General features: G+C 45.5%; 1 protein-coding gene across 1 annotated transcript in view; it reads right to left on the minus strand.

The window, feature by feature from the left end:
* Positions 1 to 24,424, minus strand: part of LOC146984933 (nuclear receptor coactivator 3-like) — an 84,353-nt gene that overhangs the window by 34,737 nt on the left and 25,192 nt on the right. Inside the window, exons 2-9 of the mRNA XM_085782572.1 lie at positions 15,889 to 16,014; positions 7,877 to 7,984; positions 6,966 to 7,126; positions 4,696 to 4,796; positions 3,732 to 3,906; positions 1,290 to 1,472; positions 267 to 353; positions 27 to 167 (exon numbers count right to left, since the gene is read on the minus strand). Of these exons, the coding sequence (XP_085638698.1) occupies positions 27 to 167; positions 267 to 353; positions 1,290 to 1,472; positions 3,732 to 3,906; positions 4,696 to 4,796; positions 6,966 to 7,126; positions 7,877 to 7,965 (937 nt within the window). The 5' untranslated portion in view covers positions 7,966 to 7,984; positions 15,889 to 16,014. The remainder of the gene's footprint in view (positions 1 to 26; positions 168 to 266; positions 354 to 1,289; positions 1,473 to 3,731; positions 3,907 to 4,695; positions 4,797 to 6,965; positions 7,127 to 7,876; positions 7,985 to 15,888; positions 16,015 to 24,424) is intronic.

The raw sequence follows: 24,424 nt of genomic DNA on the forward strand, positions 1-24,424 counted from the left end.
TGTGTGTGTGTGTGTGTGAGACTCACCCTCATGGTAGTGGCGTTTGTGTGACCACGGCTGCCCGTCGCTGTGTTGCAGAAACATCTGAATGCAACGCCTCAATAAATCCTCCCAGCCCGGACGCATCGACGCTCGCAGAGAGTTCTGGTCGATTTGGATCAGTTTACCTGGGAGTGAAACAAACAAGGAAACAATCAAACTTGTTCATGGATTAAAAGAAAACTTTATGTCATCGCCAGTGTGAGCGTTTGTATAAGATCCCTCACCTGAGAGCTCATGCCGGGTGTTGAAACTCTCCGTTCTCTCCATCGCTGTCACCCGACGGGCCACACAGATCATACATGACTGCAGGTCTGAAGGTGAGAGGAGACGAGTGTCAGTCATTTTTCATGATCAATGCAAACTGCTCTAAGGTTTTAACTATAAAATACACAGAGCAGACATGAATGTGAAGGTGGTTTGTGACCCTGAAGCCTCTGAACTGTGAATAATGGGCCCGTGGCATAAATGTTCATAGTCATATTTTTCATATGTAGCAGGTTGAGACTGATTCATGTCAGTGTGTGTGGGCATTTTCTCTCTGCCTCCAAAATGTCAAATGCCTTGCATGATAAAACATAGTTTACATTTGGCGAGTAAATGGGACATGAGGAGATAAAAAAGGAAATAAAATACAAGCGAGTTTCTTGTAAGTCAGTGGAAATGAGAAATAAATGAGAAACTGTTCATCTATAAAGTTGATGCTCTGAAAAATAATTTTCACTCATATTTTCCGGAGTTTTAAATCTGACTTTAACTTTTTAACATATATCCTCCGGGTATGTTTTAGTTTTTATGTTTGATGTGTTTTTAACATTAAGAAAAAAGTTTAAATACTTTGTTAAAATTACATTTACATTTCATACCAAAGTCAAGAATGAAAAGTTTTACTGTTGGACACAAGACATCCTCTATTCCCAGTCGGTGTCCAGTGGAGTTTTCAGGTTTCCACATCACATTTACATAAATCTTAAGTTGTATCCTGGGCTGGCCTATTATTTACCCCCAGACCAGCTGTGATGTCTAAAAACTCCTGCTTATTGATATGAAATGAAAAGGTAATTTGTTTTCAGTAATCACAAGAGAAATTTCCCACTTTAACTGATGAAGTAGAAGGAAAACACATATCTATGTGGAGTGGAGAGCTATTTCCTGCTAAAAAAAGAAAAACTGCCAGAAATACTTTATTTCAACCTATAAAATAATGTCTCCTTTTCACAATTTTAAAGTGTGTGCCTGTGCCAGCGTACCTTCCCCCTCCTCAATCATGGCCTTGGGCTGGGTAAGAGCAAAACACTGCATGGTCTCGTAGCGGGGCCCCGCTGGCCCCTCCTCCATGGGGCCGTGGACATGGCCGAATTTGACCAGCATCCGGCAAGTGAAGGTGTGACTCTTCTGTCGGGCCGCTTCGCTTCCCCACGACACCCCATTTACTAAAAGGAAAACACGAGCACAAACAAACACATCACACTTCTGCTGCTGCTTCTGCTGCTGACAGAACTTTACACTGGAGAGTAAATTGGAAACGAGCTACGAAAAACTCCCCAGACTGAAAAAACAAAAAAACAAAAACCCACTGCAGCTATGAGCGGATAGCCTGTAATCAAAAAATCTGAAAATGCTCACACCCTATCCTGCCACTGATCCACACAAACACACATACAGTATATATATATAAAAGACAGCAAACAAACAAACAAACAAACCACAGAGCAACATGAATTTTCCCTCTTAAATTGAGAAGCAGAAGCCTCCCCTGCTGTTCGGATCCCCGGCTAAATGGACCATAGGATTAATGTAGCCAAGGTGTCGATTTCCAATATCTCTCCCTCTCAGTCTGCTCTGCAGTGGGCAGAGGCCAGGGACACTCAGCCATCTATCCTCATTTAGACCCTGACTCCTCATCACAGCACACAGCGCACACACACACACACACACACACAGACACACACATACATTTCAGACAGGGTCACCTTCACAGGGGAGAGGGAAGAAGAGGAAAAAAAGAAAAAGAAAGAAAAAAAGAGGGGAGGCAAACTTCAGAGAGACATCCAACTGTCCTCCAAGGTCTGTGTGAAGCCTTATCAGGGCCTTGAGTTGGCTGGAGGTCTCTGTCTGGCAGGTGCAGGGAGGATACAAGAGAGAACCCAGGAGAGCGAGACATGTCGAGGGGGTAGGATGGGAGAGGAAGGGGAGGGAGGGAGGGAGAGGAGGAGTGAGGAAGGGGAAGGAGGGAGGGAAGGAGGGGTGGGCCTAACTGATAGTGAGAGGTGATTTAACAAGGCCTTGGCTTTCTCTCCTCGACAGAGAAAATGCAGCAGCGCCCTCCCCGGGGCCGACATCTCCCCTCAGACACACTTAGCAAACAGCCAGGCAAGACAAGAAGGGTCAAAACACACACTGGCCAACAACAAAAGCTCACTCCATGTTTTGTGCACGAGTATGTGTGTGTGTCTCTGTTATCTGTGCTTGTGTGTATGTATGTGTGTGTGTGTGTGTGTGTGTTTAACAGTAGCTGGCGTGGTCAGCGGTCATCCCACAGGAATGTGCAGAGAGAGCATATTTCATTCATGGGTCCAAAAGATAATGAAGAGGCAGAGCAGCAGCAGCAGCAGCAGCAGCAGCAGCAGCAGCAGCAAGCCGAGCCGAGCCGAGCCGAGCCGAGAGAAGCAGGTTGAGAAACAGACAAGCACAATATTCATCTTAGTCGGCAGCCATATTAAGTATGAATGAAGCTGAGAAAGAGTGAGTTGAGAGAGTGGCACAAGGGACGCTCGAAGGAAAAGTAGATAAAAGATGAGTCTTGAAAGATAAAGGGAGTGAATGAATAAAGGAGTATGCATGCGGAGGGGAGGGGAGGGGAGAGGGGGCACGAGGAGGAATAAGTGAGAGAATGTGTCCATGACATGTTGGAGCCGCCGCTGCTTAGGAACATTACGGCGAGTTAATCAAGTAGCAGGTTCAGTCGAGCACATATATCCATAATTAATCAGCTTTATAAATAGTGCTCTGTGCACATGCTCATGGGTTTACACACACACACACACAGAGGGAGACACACACACACAAATGCAGTGCTATTACTGACACAGGCATGTAAATAGACGCGGCGAAACATACATATGCACATGCAAATACACAGCGAATTAAGTAGAGGAAAGTGTGGAGGTGCATTATTCAGCAGTAAGTAGTTTCCAGATGGCTGCCATGGGATCTGAATAGAGCTCCCGCCTGTTTTACACTGTCTGGACCACTGAGTGTGACTGACAGCTGCGCTACGCTCTGCCTGCTTAGCACCGAGTGGGTGGGTGGGTGGGTGGGTGCTTCTGTGCACGAGTGTTTTGTCAGGTGTGTGTGTGTGTGTATGTATATGTGTGTGTGTGTGTCTTTCTGGAAACCTCTCATGCACATGAACAGGCTTCCCAGGAGCTCCTCATTATAATAAGAGCAGGAGTTAAGAACGGAGGAGCATGAATAAATAAGTGAGTGAGTTTACACTGACGTACAAGCCGAGTTGTTGTAACCTCTCAAAGTTTGTTTTATACCTCGGCCCTGTGGAAGATGTCAAGCCGAGGTGCAGCTTCCCTGTGTGAGTGTGAGAGTATTCGTGTGTGTGTGTGTGTGTGTGTGTGTGTGTGTGTGTGTGTGTGTGTGTGTGTGTGTGTGTGTGTGTGTGTGTGTGTGTCTCTCACTGTTGGTCTTGGGCAGGTTCTTGTGGAACTCCTCCCTGTCGTCCTCATGGAGGATGTTGTACACGCTGGTGTTGATGAGCTCCTCCTGTTTGTACTGCAGGTACTGTGTCACGTTGTCCGACACAAACACGATGCTGCCCTCCCGGTTCACCACGAACAGGAAGCCGTCCAGCGCCTGAGAGGAGGAGGAGGAGAGAGGAGAGGAGGAGGAGAGGAGAGGAGAGGAGAGGAGAGGAGAGGAGAGGAGAGGAGAGGAGAGAGAAGAGCAGGGAAGAGAAAAGGACAGGAGGAAAGGGGAGGAGGAGGAGAGAGGAGAGGAGACGAAAGAGGAGAGGAGAGGAGAGAGGAGAGGAGAGGAGAGGAGAGGAAAGGAGAGAGGAGAGGAGATGAGAGAGGAGAGGAGAGGAGAGGAGAGGAGAGCGGAGAGGAGGGGAGCAGAGAGGAGAGGAGAGGAGAGGAGAGGAGAGGAGAGGAGATGAGAGAGGAGAGGAGAGGAGAGGAGAGAGGAGAGAGGAGAGGAGAGGAGAGGAGAGGAGAGGAGAGGAGAGAGGAGAGGAGAGAGGAGAGGAGAGGAGAGGAGAGGAGAGGAGAGGAGAGGAGAGGAGAGGAGAGGAGAGGAGAGGAGAGGAGAGGAGAGGAGAGGAGAGGAGAGGAGAGGAGAGGAGAGGAGAGGAGAGGAGAGGAGAGGAGAGGAGAGGAGGAGAGGAGAGGAGAGGAGAGGAGAAGAGAGGAGACGAGAGGAGAGGAGCGGAGAAGAGAGAGAAGAGCAGGGAAGAGAAAAGGACAGGAGGAAAGGGGAGGAGGAGGAGAGAGGAGAGGAGAGGAGAGGAGAGGAGAGGAGAGGAGAGGAGAGGAGAGGAGAGGAGAGGAGAGGAGAGGAGAGGAGAGGAGAGGATTTAAAACCTCTGAATAAATACTGTCCCATGCAGCAGCGGCGGCGGCGGCGTGGGGGAGCAGGACTCACCTGCAGCAGCAGCGGCCCCAGGTGGTCCTTGTCGATGACCCCCTGACCTGTCGAGGACACGTCTGACTTCTGCACATCGTCGTCGTTGGATGAAGATTTTCCTGCAGGAGAAGAAAGAGAAGAGAGAGGCTTTGAGAAAAAAAAAAAGAAAGAAACAAAACAAACAAACAAAAAAAAAAACAGCCACTCGAAGCTCGGCTCGCAGCTGCAAAGAAGCTCCAAAAAACAGCAAAGTGAAAACGCAAGGTGAGAGCATCGATACCTGAAACCAGAGGAAAACAGTCTGTTATCCACTAATCCAGCTGCACCAGCAGGGGGCAGCGTTTCTCAATCTTCACTTTCCTTTCTTTCCTCTCTCGTTTTTTTTATTTTTTTTTCATTTAAAACTACAGGTGAGGAGGAGGGAGAGACGGACTGAGGCAGGTTTCTCTGAGGAGCCCATCAGGAGGAGTTGGAGGGCTGGGTGCATGTGGAGCAGGTAGCAGCCGTCCTCATGCTTTATATTCAGTGTCAGACTCTGAGGGACTGTCTGGTAGGCTGGGGCTGAGTGAGAGAGAGCGAAAGAGAGAGCGCGGGAGAGAGCTGGAGAGGCTCTGGATGGAAGCTGTAATGGTGCAGGGGCAGGAGCTGAGGCACCTGAATTAATGGAGGCGGCTGAAGGGAAAGAAAGACAGACAGACAGACGGATAAAAGTGAGAGAGAGACAGGATGGACCGAGGGTGAGACAGAGCGGCGATATTATGGACGGAGATGGAGCTTAAGAGAAAGGAAAAAGAGAAAAAAAACAACACGGCCGGTGTTTGGGCTGTTGTATTAATACAGGGTTTGGTCTGAGAAAGAGGCGGAGGCTGCTCAGCTACAGGAATCATTCTATCTGATTAGCTCCCAAGGGGCGCAGATACCCACACAAAGAAAAAAAAAAAAAAAAGAGCCATTGCTGCCTACAACCAGGGCTCTGTGAAGTTAGGTAAAGAAGGGCTGAACGAAAGAAAAGAGGTAAAGACAGAGGAGAGAGAAGGAGGCAGGAGGAGTGTGAGAGAGAGAGAGAGACAGACAGAGAGAGAGGCTGCACTCCATCAGTTCACTCAATATCTTAAGATGCTGGGGGCAAACCTGAGGATGCTGCAACTCATTGTGCTGCAATACAGATGAGACATGAGGGGAGAAAAAAACAGGGAAGCATAGGAGGAGGAGGAGGAAGAGGAGGAAGAGGAGGAGGAGGAGGAGGAGGAGGAGGAGGAGGAGGAGATACAAGAGCAGGGTACATTAAATCCAAGTGAGATGAAGAACGAGAATGGCTGTAGTAGAGAAAAGAACAAAATGAAGACTGGCAGAAAGCAAAACTGAAAGTGAGAAGAGGAGAGAAAAGGAACAGGTAGAAAGAGAGAGAGAGAGAGAGAGAGAGGGAGAGACGAGTCTAAACGCCCGTGTCATTATGTCTTCACTTCCTGTAACTATGGCAACCTGTCAGCAGCCAATCGGGGCCAGCTGTAGCCTCTTCCCCTTCCTGTCGAGATGGCAGACACTGACTGAGCCGAGCAAGAACAAAATCCACCGGCGGCTCTCTCACCCTCCGCCCCGCCGCCCGCCCACCCACCCCTTGATCTCCCAGAAATTCACCTTGAACAGTGAAAATGTGAACTGACACCAGCGTGGACGCACTGTAGGGCTATACGAGTTGGAAATGAAATGTCCACTCTGCTCTGACGGAGCATCTGCAAAGCAAATGTCTCAGCCTGCAGCTTCTGAAAACTGTTCACTGCAGAAATGACCGCTGCATAATGGAGACAGGACTGTGACAACAGCAGCTGTAACAGAACTAATAATTTGGCAGTTCAGCAGAATGGATGGGCATGTGATTACCTGCAAACGTCCAATTAAACAGCCCCTGGCGAGGCCAGCACACAGCTGTGCATGCCCATAACACACACACACACATGCATGCACGCACACGCACGTGCACACACTCACGAATGACAGGTTCACAAAGCATTGCCAATGTTTCCTCCCAAACATAAACAGTTGAGGCTGTGAAATTTGTGGGAGATGAATGACTGATTCGTCCTTGCACCTGGGCTCTGAGGCGTGTGTGTGTGTGTGTGTGTGTGTGTGTGTGTGTGTGTGTGTGTGTGCAAACCCCAAGCTGTCTCCTCACCCCTCTCTCTCTCTCTTCCTCACCTCACCCCATGTTTCCCGTCTGACTCGCAGTGCAGCTGACTGGCTCCAGCCGTGAGTGGCCTTCAGGATCTCAGACAACTGTGTCCACTCACCCTGCTCTTTGATCTGGCGGATCTGGCGCACCGTCTCTTTGAGGATGGCACATTTGTCCGGTTTGACGTTGAAACTGTCGATGTCGCTGAGGTTGGCCGAGATCAGCTCCGCCAGCTCCTCGATGTATTTGCTCTCCTGCTCCCGACGTTTCCTCTCACACCTACGGGGAACAACGTGCAGAGATTAGAGCTACGCTAAGGCTGCTACTCCACTTTTCTCAAAGTTACAGTGCTCCTTATTTATATATATATTAATACAGGGGAGCCCTAAATATTAAGCTGCAGCAGGACATGATTAACTCAACCCAGTGTTTCGTGGTTCAGTCCAAATTGTCATTGTCATATCTTGGTTTTCATAGCATTTAAATATAATTTCTGTGGATATTCTCATTCATCCAGGTCATCGTTATGCGTTACGAACTGATGAAGCCCCTTGGATAAGAGGCGAAACGTCTTCCTAGACAAATACAAGTCCAGTTGCCTTCGATTCAATTGTTGCCCAGAGATAGATATATAATCTATAAAATTTTTGATTAGTTGGTTGTAGAGTTTTCACTTTGACAGAGCCAGGCTAGCTGTTTTTACTCAGGAGCTGGCTACTGGCTCTATAGCTTCATATTTAGTGTGTAAACATCAGTGGAATCAATAATCTTATCAATATTCTTATCTTATATTAACACCAAAGAAGTGAATCTGTGCATTTCCCAAAAAAAAAATCAAACATGTTTTAAATTACTGCACAAATTGGACAAAAGTTGCTTTTTCTACCACAAGCTACACACACAATCGTTCTGACTGTAAGTTGTCACTGCACATATCAGCAAACTGACCCAGTAGCCCACTTTCCTGCGTTTACCCCCCTCTCTCTCGTTTTTTTTTTTTTTTTTTTTTTATCATCTCGACACACTCACCCCAGACCAGGCGTGTCGCAAGTGGAGAGCTTGCGTTTCCGGTTTTCCGAGCTCAGAGGCTCCATGGAGTTCTCCCCCAATCCGCTCATCGTGTACACATATCAGCACCTGAGAGGAAGGAGCAAGATATACACACACACAGGTCTGAATAGGGGGTTTAATACAAACAGAGGGGGGGGGATTACATAGTCCCTATTAGGCTTTTTGCTCTGATTATATTGGTAATTGTGAGGGGAAGAAGAAGAAGAAGGCATGTGAATCTTCCCTTTTGAACTCAGCAAAAATAAGCAACACGAAGGCAAAGTGCAAAAGAGCAAACAGCAGAGTAAAATATGCTTACATCATGCAAATCATATTCTCCTGGCAGACTCTGACGAACATAAACATGTCTCGCCGGCCTCCTCCTCCTCCTCATTGGAGAAAATGAGAGTGAGCCTGTGAGGTTGTGTTTGTTTGTGTGTGTGTGTGTGTGTGTGTGTGTGTGTGTGTGGGCCCTGTGCATGTATGAGTTCATTAGCTCATATGGTGCACACACACACACATACTGTATACACACACACTCAGGATTAGCAGTGTCTCTGATGATAAGCCACGCTGCACAACTAACCCCGTTAGACAGCCGTCTGTCTCCCATAATGCATCACGTTTTCGTCTCCAGGAAGTGAGCTGATAAAGGTTGTGGGGAAGAGAGAGAGAGAGAGAGAGAGAGAGAGAGAGAGGCAGATGGGACAAAAGGAGGTGAAGAGGAGGAGGAAGAGAGGGAATGAACGGAGGGAATAAAAAGAGGGAGGGAGGGAGGGAGAAGCCGGTGTTGTGAAGAGAGCTCTGATTGGTCACTTTCTTTGCCACAGTGACAGCAGCTGACACTGGGGAAAGGTAGGAGGGAGGGAGGGAGAAGAGGATGGAAGGAGGGAGGGATGAGAGGAAAGTAAATGACAGGGAGAGAGAGAGAGAGGGAGCACAAATATAGTGGGAGACAGAGGATATAAAGAGAAAATGCAGAGAGAGGGGGGGTTGATCAGAGTGAAAAGAGGTGGAGGCATAGAGATAGAGGCAAGATAAAGGCATGTCAAAGAAAGACGGGAGAGAAGAGGAACAGGTGAGAGAGGAGGAGGAATTAGAGGAGGAGATGTAACATTCAGACTTGTCTGGTGGTGGTGGTGGTGGTGGTGGTGTGTGTTTTGAATGCATGTGTGGCGGCACAGAGTGGGCTGAAAGCCTCCGGTACCCCTCTTAACCTTCACAGCCAGAGCAGCTTTTTCATTCCATTGATTACATGGTTATCCTCTGACCAGAGCACTGCCTCTCCTGCATAGCAAATCAGGCCGACGGCAGGGGAGAGATGCCGGCCTGTTATTTAATCATCATGCACCATCATCTCAGACTCCTTCTTGTGGGATCAGAGCAGTCCATGAAAACGTCTGATTGCATTCGTTTTCTCTCTCTTCCTTTTTTTTTTTTGAGGGTTTCAATGCTGCATGCACGTGGCTCACAACAAGATCATATCCGGATAAAAACAAGAAGTAAACACACCTCCTTATTGAGGCAGGATCAATAAGAAGGGCTGCTCCTTTCATATATGTCTCCCCCAAAAAAACAGGTGAAACACATGTGTATTCCCTTGCAAGACAACAGCGGGGAATACTCATGAGTCTTCTTCTAAAAGCAAGAGGTGCTCTGAAGATGCACCGATCCTCTTGCTCGGTGCCTCCTGCTTTGAGTTTCTTCCAAATTTCTCTTTAATCCCTCCCTTGAGTCCTTCCCATCTGACTGTCTGTCTGTCTGTCTGTCTGTCTTGTTGCCTTTGTCTGCTTCCCTTTACCTGCATCTCTTCTTGCCTTCCCTCCTGTCTGCCTCCCCGTGTGCCCATCTATACCTGCCTCCCCGTCTGCTGCTCATCATTAGACAAAACCCCCCCCCGCTTGCTGTTGTCTGATGAAACCTAACACAAGGGAAACGACGCAAAGAGCGCAGAGGGGGGATGTACAAAGTCTGATGGGTTCAGGATTCAAAGAGCCAAAGCAAAGTTGAGTGAAACTCCATCTTTGCTCTCTGCCGATCGAGCCCGCCCGCCCGCCCGCCTATTGATGGAGTTCTCAAAGGGGGAGTTGCTCTAATTGCGGAGTGAATGAGGTGGCCCTGGAGAATGGTTGATTAGGAGGCTGCTGAATGCCCCAGGGAAATGGGTCACCTCCAGCCTGGCGCGGGCCGCCCGCTTTTCCAGTGCAGGGAGAAAGTCAATTACACGCCACAGGCAATGGGGCCTGGTGGCACAGAGGCAGCGGGGCTGCGGTGGGTACAATACAGCAGCAGGGGGCGGCGGAATTGAGACGCGTAAAGGCAGAAATGGGAGACGGGAGACGGCGGCATGGAGGACAGCAAGAGGGAGAGTAGAGAGAGAGACGGGCACTATGATGGCAATTTAAAGAAGAGAGACTGAGATGCAGGAGATGTGAAGTAGTAAACAGCATGCTCATTTTTCTGCACATACAGTGTAGGCAAGGTCACGTTTTGAATTAGAGCGCAGGAGGAGCCTGAATAAAAAACGCTTGAAATTAAAAAACCTTGGCCGTGCGTGAAGTTGGTGTCAATGATGAGAAGATGCAAATGATTTTATGATGAAAACACAAATATTGTCGGAGGATGGAGTGACTGAAAATGTCTACTGTGTGTGTGTGTGTGTGTGTGTGTGTGTGTGTGTGTGTGTGTGTGTGTGTGTGTGTGTGTGTGTGTGTGTGTGTGTGTGTGTGTGTGTGTGTGTGTGTTTGTGTGCTCTTTGTTTCCATTTCCCTTTGTCACAATTTCAGATTTGTCATTTCCATGATATACTGTGGGCTACATTTGTATAAACACGTGAAGGCAAGATCAATACACCACCTTTTCCACCTGAGCCATGCAGCAAAACTTTGACATATTCAGAGACTTTGGGGGAATTGATCACTGCTCTGATGCACATTGAAAATGCCCATAAAAACAGGTAAATGGAAACACAGCAATATGATTGGATGACATAGGCTACAGTCCGTATTATTTATTCCCCTAAAACCACTCTTTTGACAGTCTTACTCCGTCTACAGAATATTATAGTAGATAATGGAAACATACTTTGATTCTCATGCGCCGCAGCACAATTTGTTTTTGACATTTACTTATAATTTTCCTCAGCAGATTGAAACATATGTGGCTTTTTCTCATCTCTACTGACATGGAAACACTGGAAAAGCAGCAAAGAAAGACGTCATTCGTGACACAGCAGCTTAGAGTCAACAGAAACTAACATATTCCCCCAGGCTATACCACGACGTCCACGCTCACTCCTGATTAGCTGCTGCGTGTTCACTTCAGTCTATAGACTATAAAACATTTAGTTGAAGATGACTCAAAAGTATTACGCAAAGCCAACAGCGTCAGTGGGAAGCTGATAATCAGAGAGCGTCGGCTCAGCCAGGAAAAACAAACGAGAGCAGGACACAGAAGTTTCAGCGAGGTCGACTGAGTCTTCTCCTCGGCCGCCGACAGGTACAGGTGAGAGCAGCCATGCAGGTAAACACAGCACTGGAGCTCCAAACTGAGCCGCATGGGCAAAGTTTTGACCTGTGTCTCAACCCTGACTTTGACCTGTGTGATTTTAAGGGGTCGGCACCTTCCCGCTGACAGTTGACCCACATATTTTCCGGGTCATTAGATGGGCGTGAAAGGAGGATCACTCGGGTCAAACTGCGCTGTGGCATCAACCTGGGGTGAAGCTGAACTCCCGAGGTCCGCTACAGGACAGCAACCTGCCGGTGACCCCGCGGGGCCCAGTGGGAGCACCGCTCACCAGGAACCACACCGGCTTTATGGCAAAACCAGAGGAAACGGCTCCGCTCATAAATGAGAAAGCATGCAATCCAACCCCAGTTAAGTTCACATGCTACAGGACGTGAGCAGAAGGAGATCTGATTCTCACACGCTGGCATCTAGAAAGGTTAAAGTCCAGGTTTCTGTGAAATTCACTGTCGATAGATATTCATAATCCCCAGAGGACGGATCCAAATGTTTCTCCCTGAACCCCTGACTGTCCTGTTAACCCCATAATCAGGCCAAAGTGACATCTTGCACACAATATCCAAATATATATTAAAACTGAAGTTCCTCCGACTCCTATTAAACCCCATGTTACAGCTGACGGGGTGAAAGTTGAGAGCTGAGGGTGAATCTGCCATGAGAGGAATCTCCTCCATATGTAAAATAAGCTCATTCAATGTCAATTAAACTGCTTTGAATTTCTTTATATATTAGAGATAATTAAGAGTTGCATTAATTGCTGTAATCTTATTCCTCTTTGTGCATGTTTAACCTTGTTGCTGCTGCTGCTGCAGACTTTACATTAATCTGACACTCTTCACTCCAGCCTTGTGTTGACAGTGGAACAGAAATCTTTGTAACGACAGTCACGAGTTCCCCAGAGGATAGATCATCTCCACTCTGATGATCCACCAGCTCATCTTCTGTCTCCTTCACGCTGACTTTGACATTTCAGCCTCACCACTGGGTCCCGCTCAAAAGAACGGAAATTGTTAATACGTCGCCTGTTTTCGTATAAATGGGATGCGTGCAACTTTTTTTTTCGAGCCTCCAGGCTTTCTTGTTTGGTTTCTTTTTTGCGAATAATCGCATGGTGTTTTATTAAAGCAAAAGAAAATGAAATTTGCAAAGAGATTTTATTGTTTCTAACAATAGCCCTGAAAAGGCTGCAGAGCTTGTAAATTAAACATTGAAATATGAACTACTCATTTCATGGATATCAGTCAAATGATATTTATTTCATAAACTGTGGATTTAATTTTGAAGAGGTGGAAAAATGTTTTTGGGAGTTTAATTTTTCAAGTTGACTGACTGATGAGCATAAACCTATGCACAAATGGATGGACAGATCATTAAGGTCACACAATATCAGATCTGTAACATCTTTCACAATTACAGCTTTGCACGGTTTCACTTTCCACTTGTTTTCCAATAAACATGTTTGTTGAAACACTGAGCTCTGCTTCAAAGACGCTGGTGAGTTAAAGTCACAGACTCCAGGGGAAAACAACTTCAAATGGATGAAGAAGCAGTTAAAAACTGAAAGCAAAAAAAAAGCAAAAAAAAGCAAAGAAAATATATGTTTGGCAAGACAGAAAACATCGTGGAGAGGCGACAGACCTCCCACGACAGAGTGAGTCACAGCGGAGGGAGAAAAAGAAAATACACACACAATGCAACAAATAAGAACATGTCGGAAAGAGTTTCTGGGGGCTGATGATGAGCGCATGGGAAAAAATGAGCAAGAAAAAAAAAATACTACCTCGACCTATCTTTAATCTGTTGTTGTTGTAAACAGGCACTTTTTTTATTATTCCCATCTAAATATCATCAGAAACATTGAGGGATTCCCCAGAGTGGATTCAGTCAATGTCACAGCTGCAGTCAGGGTTGAGCTGAAGCTCTTACGGTTTGTTGCCGCTCAATAAAGAGCTTCAAGGTTAACACACAAAGTTTTGTAAATTTAAGTGAAAAGCTAAAACGTGGTGTGTGTGTGTGTGTGTGTGTGTATGTGTGTGTGTGTGGATGTGTGTGTTTTTAAGGCAGTGTTTTGTTGACGAGTGTTTTCATTAACCATCTCTCAAATGCTGAGATGACAAAACTGTGCCATCAAAATTCCTGTGTGTTTGTTTCCGTTCTTTTTTTTTTTTTTTTTCAGGGGGAGGATGGGCGGCCTGGACCGGGAGCTGGTGACAAAAGGGAGGAGGGGGGGGGGGGAGTGACAGAGTTAGCAGGGCGGCTGTGCTCAGACTGGGTGATGCAAATAGCCCCGCTGTTGCCTTCCCCCGCTACCCGCCCTCCCGCCCGCCTGCCTGCCAGCCAGCCAGCCGCTCTTTCATAATCTCTGTTGACAAAACAGAGGCACACGGCCCTGGTCTGGCCTTGTAAACTCACACCAGCGACATGACGAGAGCTGCAGCTGCTTTACTTCGACGACTCGCACACACACACACACACACGCACACCAACAGCCTGCACTGGTTCACACTGGTAGAAACTGGCTCCCAGTTTGATGTCTGATGATCAGACTGGTGCACGATCTTACAACGTCTGCTGATTTAAGTCGGGTATAAAAACAACATCATTCATTGTCTAATGAATAATATACAGTAAGAGAGCCATCTGGGTGGGTTCATCTATTATCAGCCTGTGTTTTGACTGATTTTTATCTTTAATCATTTTCCCATCTGATATGTTGGTGCTCATTTACCAACCATTAACCTTTAACCAACATGATTAAAATATAGTATATATAACAATTAGTGTCTGTAACCAATTAATAAATGCAAACACATGGGGGTTAAAGTGGACAAGAACAATCTGTGTGTTTAAACACACATAGATTAGATGATGTTCCTTTTAATTTGATTGTTGAAGAAGAGTTTATCAGCTCCGTGTGTCGGATAAAAACAGCCGAGGAGCAGCAGAATCAGTTCTTGACCCGAGTCGGACTGGCATGAAACGTGAAAATGAAACAAACAGACCAGGTCGTCGACTACATCAGCCCACGTAATGGACATGGCATGTCCACTGGCTTTTTATTCTGGAGTTGCAGCGTGTCGACATGCAGTTGGATCAGTCCGCTGCACCGTCAGACCCCACGGCAGAGTGAATATCCACTCAGATGGTGCTGATGTTATTTTTACTGTTTCAAGTATCAATCAGTGTAAACTGTTAGTTAAGGAGTTCATTAAGAACAATCAGTTATTTCATCTTTGTTTTTGAGTTAGTTTGACTTGGGGCGACAATGTCAACTTATCTTTTTGACATTTCTTACGTTTGAAGTCTCAAAGTTGTTGCAGATTGATTTCCTGCTGATAGACTAATTGATTAATCAAGTAATTGTTTCAAATCCGTCCTGTGGTCTGGGGCGAGGGTTTGGTCTGGTGCCTCGCAGCTTCCACTTCCACATGAATTAGAGCCGAGTTTAAAAACACAACCGATTTCACATCCATCTCAAATCAACCAAACGGAACCAGAAGCCAAAAGTAAAAAATAAAAATAAATAAAAAATTCACGTGATTTACTGACCATGTCATCACGTTTCATAATGACTACTACGACGGTAAGAGTCATAGCTTGTCTCTAACTGAGTGTGCACAGAATGGTGCCTTTGACTTTTTTATTCATGTACCAGATGTTTTCTAATGCAGTTGCTCAACTTTTGAACCGATGATTCAACCAGGAGAGTTTTACGCTGATTCAAGCTTAAGTGGCATCATCTCCGCAGAGAACTGGATGGGATTTAAAAAACGTTTTAGGATCCCCGAACAGCAGAAACATCTTCATACACTATGCAGATGTTTTCCTCTGGTTCCTCCGTCTGGACGGCACTTATACAATACAACAACAGCAGCAGCAGCAGCAGCAGCACGTCTGCAGAAGGATGCATGTGAACGAAAGAGAGAGTGTGGTTTCGACTGGGTATATTTGTATTTGTGTGTGTGTGTGTGTGTGTGTGTGTGTGTGTGTGTGTTGTTGTCGTCACCTGCGGACAGGGGTAAAAGATGAATGTTATCTCTCAGCCTCTGTGGCAGGTAGAGCATAAAGAATAATTTGACTTCTCCTCTTGTCCCCATCTTGTCTTCCCACTCTTCATTTTCTCATCTGCCTGCAAATCATTCGCTCAACCCCCCCTCCTTCCCCTTTGTTTCCCCTCTTGTTGCTGCCACCTACCACCACCACTCTCTCTCTCTCTCTTTCTCTCTCTCTCTCATCTCCTTAAACTATTCCATCTCCTCAAAATCCAGAATCCAAAAACCTCAAATACAAAACACCTCCATAAAACATTTTGCTTTGGAAAACACACACACTGTTCTCTGCGTTCAGGTCAGGAGGATGTTGCAAGAATGTGGCAATAACAAGAAACTGTCTGTGGCAAACTGCTCAACCTAAACCCAGCAGGCCGTTACCATGCCAACCATATGGGATGGATGTTAGCCCACCTTGTTACGGAGCCTAGGTGATGGACGATCAGACCAGATCAGTTCAGATCAGACCCCTCCGCCCCCTCCTCCTCTTTCCCCCTTCACTCTGGGGGGCGTGGTCCTCTGTGGGATGGTCAACGGAGTCTGGAGAGGAGGAGGAGAAGAGAGAGAAAAAAAAAAGAAAAGTTTAACCATCATGCTCAACAGTGCACGTTCATTATGGTGTTATTAATGAATAACAAGCAGCATTATTAATCAGAGGCCTGAAGACACATGCACAGGAAGCTGCATTAACGGCTTAATGAGCAGCAGGAACTGTGAGGGGGCCGTGCAGCGTCGCTATATGAAAACCTTTGTCTTCATTACGGCTGCAGCGCGTACAGAGCAAACATATCGTGGCTCCTGTGCATTTGCATTAACACACAGATCACTGCCAGAGCCAGACCAGCCCCACACACACACACACACACACACACACACACACACACACACACACATACATATACTGCACAAAAAAGGGATGTTGAGACACAAGTTTTACAGGAAACCAAACGGTTGTTACCAGAAAGTGACGACATGCAGCGTGAGATCCACGGTTCAGCCATTCGCTCTATGTTTGGTAAAGTAAAACAAAAGTGCTCTCACGTCTTTTTTGCACTAAAATGTGCACTCCAGAGCCCGTACGACGGAAATTTGAACGTCAAAGCCTTTATTGGCAAACATCTCTCAAGCTTTATGGACTCGGAGCAAGAGTACGAAAACAGACTATTAGGCTGAATCATCGCTCTAATCCCAAAAGCACATAATAGGCTAATTTGTGTCCATTTAGATACTGATAAGAAACAATTTATGTGTGTGTGTGCGTTCGACGTGTGTGTGTGTGTGTGTGTGTGTGTGTGTGTGTGTGTGTGTGTGTGTGTGTGTGTTTTGGACACGCCGAGTTGTTGTAGTAGTTCAAGTGTTCTGTCTGAACAATCATAAGAGAGTATCCTGTGGGGGGCGGGGGGGGTAAAGAGTGCGTAACCATGGAGAATGCTGGGCGTTACCATGACACCCTGTCATCAGTGAAGCACGCCGCCAGGATGTCTCATGTTCAGCTATCACTGTGCCTCATTGTGTGTGTGTGTGTGTGTTTTTGTGTGTGTGTGTGTGTGTGTGTGTGTGTGTAGAGAGGAGATAGAAAGTAGGTTTTCTTTCATTATTATAAAGAGGATGTGCGAGAGTGTCGTCGTGTCAGAGCGCACGTTTCTCAGCTCACAGATTTGAGTGTGTGGTTCACCTCATGCCTAGCGTGCCACGGTTGTGTATATTTACATGTGAGTGTGTGTATGTGTAAGTGTGTGAGTGTGTGAGTGTGTGTATGTGTGTGTGTGTGTGTGTGTGTGTGTGTGTGTATGTGTATGAGCAGCGCGTACCTGTGCACTTTTCACCGTCAGCAACCTGACCGCTGGCTGCACCCATGATTGGGAGCAGATGGGGGCTGATGGTGTATGTGTGTGCATGTGTTTGTGTGTTTGTGTGTGTGCGTGTATGTGTGTGTGTGTGTGTGTGTGTGTGTGTGTGTGTGTGTGTGTGTGTATGTGTATGTGTGTTTGTGTGTTAGGAGGAAGGGGAAGGAGGAGGAGGAGGGGTGCATGCTCTAGTTTAGATGATGTATGGACTCTCACACACCAACAAAGACCCTCCTTCGACCAATGTGTTTCCTATTAATTGAAAGGGGAGAAAAATAGAGCCGGCGAGCGACTGCTTAAGCAGGAAGAATTAATAGCTCAGCTGTGACAAAGAGTCACCGACTCCGCGGCTTCGTGCACGAGTTGGTGAGAAAAAAACAAAACAAAGTCAAAGCTCTGCGGCGTCCACGAGCACGGACAAGAAGAGACCTTCAGTGCGATCATTAGAGCTCCGTGTGCTCACTTTGACACGTCTGTGAAAACCTGGGTTCACACCGGCGCCGAAGCCTCAAAGGGATAATTCAACATTTTGGCAAATTTGCCAATTGCCATAATCCCTATAGTCATAGCAGTAGGTTCGTTACCTTTAATTGACGGTGCAAGCTATTTTTAGAACGGCGGAGCAGAGCCGTGAGCTGCTCAGAGCTACGCTACGAAGGCTAATGGGATTTCTTGGTTTCCCTCATCAAACTCATCAAATACACAATCCAACAACTCCAAAACGCTCTGGTGGACAAGTTGTGACCTGCACATTCACCACGCTATGAGATAATAACAGAACGTTACCAGACAGAGTTGTTTTAGAGGTAAATGCAGAGACTGCTTGCTGAAAACTGCTCCTGACGGGAACGCGCATCAGCGGTTTTGCATAAATTTACCTCTAAAACAACTCTGTCTGGTAACGTTGTGTTATTATCTCATAGCGTGGTGAATGTGCAGGTCACAACTTGTCCACCAGAGCGTTTTGGAGTTGTTGGATTGTGTATTTGATGAGTTTGATGAGGGAAACCAAGAAATCCCATGAGCCTCCGTAGCGTAGCCCTGAGCAGCTCGCAGCTCTGCTCCGCCATTCTAAAAATAGCTTGCACCGACAATTAAAGGTAACGAACCTACTGCTATGACTATAGGGATTATGGCAATGGGCCAATTTGCCAAAATGTTGAACTATCCCTTTACACATGAAAGCAAAGTAAATGGAGAAATCCTGAGCTCTCAGTCACTCTCCACCTCTCTCCTGCCACACTGTCTGTTCATTCCCTCACGCTACTCAACAACTCATCATCTGAGATCTAAATAAGCCGTCGCCCCCTTCACCGTATGAAATGTTTGTGCTCTTGTATTTCATCAGGGCACTTGAGCAACACAATAAACATCTTAAATAGCAGCGTCCTCCACTTGTTGAAGCTACCAGGGCTAAAGATTCAATACAGAGGCAGCCAGAGTTCACAGAGACCTTTCAACATTGTGAATGCGTTATAGATATAAATGATCTCTCAATGACGACGGTGTCAGATTTATCTCAAGGGTCGGTTTATTGTTTCCTCCTCCTTTCATGTGACATGAATCAAGGTTTGCTCGGCCTCTTTGTTCAAAATCACCTGAAAACTCATCATACTGTACCTTTGTTAAAGCTGCTCTTTTGTGTTTGTTTCTCTCATCAGTCGGGGCCTTAAACTGAAAAAAATACAAACTACACAAAGAAAGCTTTTTGCTCCGGTTTCAAACTAGTGACCTCCATCGATCTGTCCTCTTGACGACAGAGGACCTCGCGTTGACCTCCACGTATACAACTGTGCTGTATGTTCACTGCACTTTCACTGAGACCTCTGCTCCGTGTAGTCAGGTGTTTCTGTGAATCCCTACGAGCGGAGCCACGTGTTCACTCGGCGGAAATGTATGTAAGAGTACGAAGGACAGGGAAGTTTCTCAGGCTCTGATAGTGTTGCTGACTGTCACTGTGAGGTTGCACATGGAGCGATAAAGAGCAATAACACCATAAACATGATGCATCTTCTCTCTCACACACACATGCACATCCTCATTCTTCACCTTCAGCTGAACCAGGAAAAAAAGAAAAAGAAACTGACGGCCACGTGCTGATTAACTGTGTAAATATGATTAAGTGAGTGTGAGAGAGAGGTGACATTTCTTTTCTTTTGGGTAACAAAGTCCATTTCAGTCTGACCTGGTGTGACACTAATCAGCTGAGGATCTCAGACTGTAAACTCTGAACTACTTCCTGCACAGTAAACTAATCTGCACATGTATATGTTTAAATAATAGTAAAAAAAAAAAGACCTGACCTACAAAAGAGGCCTGTTATCAGCTCTGATATGAAACCTGCTCAGATCCATTCAGGAGTTAGGCTGACCCCAGTAGAACAGGACTATATCATGGACCTGTCACTGTGAATTCAAGCGGACATTCAGACTGAAAACAGCTCTGGGTTAAAACTCTTAAAGGGACTACGAGGAGTTTCGGAAAGTGGAAGTGTTTTCACAGTACACTACGTTTCCCATGAGCCTCAGCGCGCACGGTGAAATTCTTGGACCGGCGCAAGACGGACGAAAGCGAAAGCATTTTGCCAAGAATGTTTTCATTAATCAAGAACGAAAGTCGGAGGTTCGAAGACGATCAGATACCGTCGTAGTTCCGACCATAAACGATGCCAACTAGCGATCCGGCGGCGTTATGTTTGGCGAGTCGACCACTAAATAATAATATCAAAATAATGATATATTTATCAAAAATGGACCCATTAACAAGTGGGTAACGTAGATTCATCCACATTAATATGAGACTCTTTTATAACCAAATACAAACTTCTCGGGACTCTTTAAAGGCCAATAGTTACAATAAATTGATGAGTTCATGCTGCATCCTTCATCAGATGACTGTGTTGCAAAATACGAGGTTCAGATTTTGTACCAGACAACCGTACAGGATTATTATGTCGAGTCGAGACTCTCGGGTCAGATTTAGGTTAGTATGCTCCGAGAGGACCTCATAGAAATGAGCAAATAAATAAAGATATGAAGTAAACATTAGAAAGGACACGTGATTGGTTAATGACCATTTTTAAATCGATTTTTGTTTGAATATAGTGACACAGGTCAGGTGAGAAGGTGACAGGTGAGAGCTGGACACACCCTCTGAAAAAAAAAAAACCTCACACTGAGCCTTTAAAAGGATCTGTGCCTTTAAGAAACATCTCGAGGAGACTCATGGAGGGTCAAATGAAATTCAAGCAGATCCACAAGTTTGTTCTTTGTGAGCTTAATTCTTTTCGCTCTCTTCACTCCCGTCTCTTCTTTTCTATAACAGGATTTTTCTCTCTATGTCTTCTGTAAAGACTGTGAATAAGGGAAAATTGTGTGCGCTAGCCAGCATACACAACAGCACAGTGAAGAATGCATAAAAGTACACTGTGTGTGTCTGTGTGTGTCAGTGTGTGTGTGTGTGTGTGTGTTTCTTTGAGTGACTGCTTTAGTTTTGCTTCGCCCAGTCCCCTCCAACAAATCCAGCACTCACACTGGAGTAAAATGGGAGCCGGGGCCACATCTTGGCACCTTGCCTCCCCTTAAACAAATCAGACCACAGAGGCTAATAAAAAAAACTCTGCGTCCAAAGCTGGCCTCCACAGACGAGGGGGTACCAAAGAGGGGGGAAGCCATTCTCGGCTACCCCCGCGCCGCCGCCGTCTGAAATGAACTTGTGCGAGACAGAGCGTTGCTTTTCAGCCAGGGGACAATAAGTACCAGTCTCTCCACTGTCTTCGTCAGGCACACACACACACACACACACACACCCCTTTTCTTTGCTGTTAAATAGAGCTCTGATGATATATTGTTCTTAACTAACCCTGCTTTTAAAAAAAAACACTTATTGAAAACAAATTGCTTCTTAGTTCAGTGACAAGAGTGAGAGTGAACTTTCCATCTTTAGACCAATTACCGCTATCATAGCGCGCAGGCTGCTGCTTCAAACTTCACACTTCAGAGAGGGGATAAGAGGGGGTGGAGGATGAAGAAAAGCAGAGGGAAAGCAAAGCATCTGGCTCAGGGCAGAAATAGGCCAGGCAGGTCTAAAAAACTAAAACTCGTCCAGCCATCCAGGGTGTGTCTGCTGTAGGCTGCCATCAAACGTGCATTTACATATTCAAAAAAGGAAACAGGCGTTTGCATGAGTCATCCTTTCCAAGTAGGTAGAGGAAACCAAACTCACACAGCATCACACTATACGCCGCGGCCGCACAACAATGAATCTGCAGGGGCAAATTGAAGTCACAGGCAGCGCACACACACACACACACACACACATACAGACACGCACACACTGATAAAAAGTGACCATAAAAAGAAAATGAAAGAAAAATTATTGTATCAGGTTTTTTTTGTAATAACAGCTCGAGGCCACATTAAAATGACTTTACGGTGCAACATCTGCTTTGAGTACAGCCTGACACTCAATGTAATAAAACAGGCTATTCTCTTCTCTGAGGATTCACTGGGTTTGAATAACACTAATATAAGACCACACTTGACGATCAAAAAAAAAAATGAGGAGCTCGCTCTACACAGACACCATGAGTCCTCGACATTGCTTTATTTCTGTTCATATTTTTAACTCTCCTTTACAGGTGAACGGTGCCAGCTGAGACACTTGACTGGGGTCACCTCTCATACACACTATAGAAACAAAATAAAGATACATAAAGCCAAATAATAATTTATTCATATCCACTGCTGCTACTACACCAATTCATGGGGTGCTTATACTGAGTGTGTTAAAGAGTAGAAACAACTCAAAACTATTGGACGCAATGACACGATAAAGAGTCTAGAAATTCATTTGCCCCTGAGGATCAATCCTACAGACTGTAATGAGCCTGAATTCTCCTCTAGCGCCAGCGTGAGGCAGCTTTCACTGAGATACTATCACCACATCTGCCGGATATACAGATGTTATCTAAATGCAACTACTATATGACAGCATCATGGCAGTTTGAAAATCATTTTGACATTTCATTGACCTGGTACTGGGACGTATCGCTTTACGGCAACACGTCTCACACCAACATCAACACCTCTGGCCTCGCTATAAGAAGTTAGCTCAGTATTCTTCTCAGTATGTTTGTCATGGCAGAGGAAGAAGTGACCAAAAAAGAGATGAAGAGAGAAGCTACATCTTGGACTTGCCATCTTGTTGCTGGACTGGTAGGCTGGTTATGTCAATGCACAAATACCACTGTTTGTGGTCAATCAATCAATCTTTTATTATTGGATTGTGTTAAATAGGACTCAGTGATTATATCAGAACAATACTGTCATTAGATTTTATAGTTTAAATAGACATTTCCAAGCAAAAATGACTTATCACAGTTACTGATTTTATCTATGAAGAGGTTTTTTTTTAAATCACTGTGAAACATCACCGTCATTGATTTTTCAACCACACGTCTTTGGTGACAACTTGAAAATACATGTCATGCTATGGAAAGTCAGATCAAAGCAGATATTAACTTACACTTACAAGTCACTCAGTGTTGTAAAGTGAGAGAAAGTGAGTTAACCTGAGCAAAAACTTAAAATTAAAATCAAATATGAGGATTTCAAAACAGCTTCTATGTCTTCATTCGCTTGGTTGCCATGATATATAACTTATACTGTAGTATAACACAGTGTGAGTTGTTGTTAATAGAAATAAAGGACTTGCAGGAGGACACGCTGCTCACACTGAACAGATTGTGTTGTGCTAATGATGACATATGTACAGATGGATCACAAGAATTGAAACCATTCGGTGACCTCCTCTGTACCCTGTAGGGAAATATTTGCATTTGTTACATTTCTCCTCCCATTAAGTCAGAGTTTTCCTCAATTTGTCAGTACATGATGTATTGTATATATAAATACACTGCTTATTTTTCCTCTGTCAAAACTTCACGACCGACCCTGCAATAGAAGTGCAACCTGCATGGCGAACTGTTGACACGGGGTTTGTGTGTGTGCGGTAAAATATTGTGTGATAGTCGTACAGTACGTACAACAGATCTCTACTGTTGAGTCATGATGAGAAGGAGCATTAGAGGAAAAAAAAAACATACTGGACTTTAATCTTATGTTTCAGTCAAACCCTGACAAGAATATCAACAACAGCTCCTGCTACTTTACTTGAACCCGCCACGTGCTGAACATGTGTGCAGAGAGGAAAGACAGGCGAGTGGAGGGGCGGAGGGGCGGAGGGGTTGGACTGTAAGAAGGACGGGACACATTCTTGTGTATTAAGTGATGACAGCGAAGTCACAGAGGCAACAAACAAATCGGATAAGATAAGGACAGTAAACCGCACGTGTCCTCATTTCTCACCTTCAGCTGAACCGGGAAGGAAACTAACAGTCACATGTGAATTAACTTTGCCAGTGTGTGTCTCTGTGTGTGTGTGTGTTGTGAAGAAATCTCAGGGTCAGGGTCATGCATAAAGTGCGAGGTGCATCAACCCAACAATCGAAACATGTGCGCACACAGTCATGCAGAAAAGTAGGTTAAATAAACGCCTCTTCGGAAACCATCAATTATGTAGGAGATGTGCATTATCGGGGACATAGAGGAGGATTTCTGTGAAGTAATTAACAATAACGCAGAGATACGAGAGACTGTCATATCTCAGAGTGAGTAAACCGTTAAAACAATGCCATTTTACAGAGAAAATAAATACAGAAAGAAGGTGGAAAAATGCTGTGAAATTGTTGTCAACTGCTTTTAGTTACTGGTGAAATGAATCAAAATTTTCTTTTAAGGGGAGGGGGTGTCGCTCTAAAGTAATTTAGCACAGGCTCACTGAGGCCTTAGGCTGTGGAGGTGGATAGTTTTCCAGACTGTTCGGGCCTAATTAGTGGAACAGGTCAATCAATAAAACAACCCCCCTTCCTTCTCTAACCACGCCTCTGACGTTATCCTGCTGCCGCTGCAACAAACTGGTTTTCCCTCTTTTCAAAGCAGAGACAATATGCAAGACAAATACAGCAGCAGCAGCAGCAGCAGCAACGTACTGCACGAATCACCACCACCAGTGTCAACTAAAACTGAGCGTAGTTACATGGG

The sequence above is a fragment of the Trachurus japonicus genome, chromosome 7, assembly GCF_045865225.1.
Source record: "Trachurus japonicus isolate A0001 chromosome 7, Traja_1.0".
Classification (NCBI taxonomy): Eukaryota; Metazoa; Chordata; class Actinopteri; order Carangiformes; family Carangidae; genus Trachurus; species Trachurus japonicus.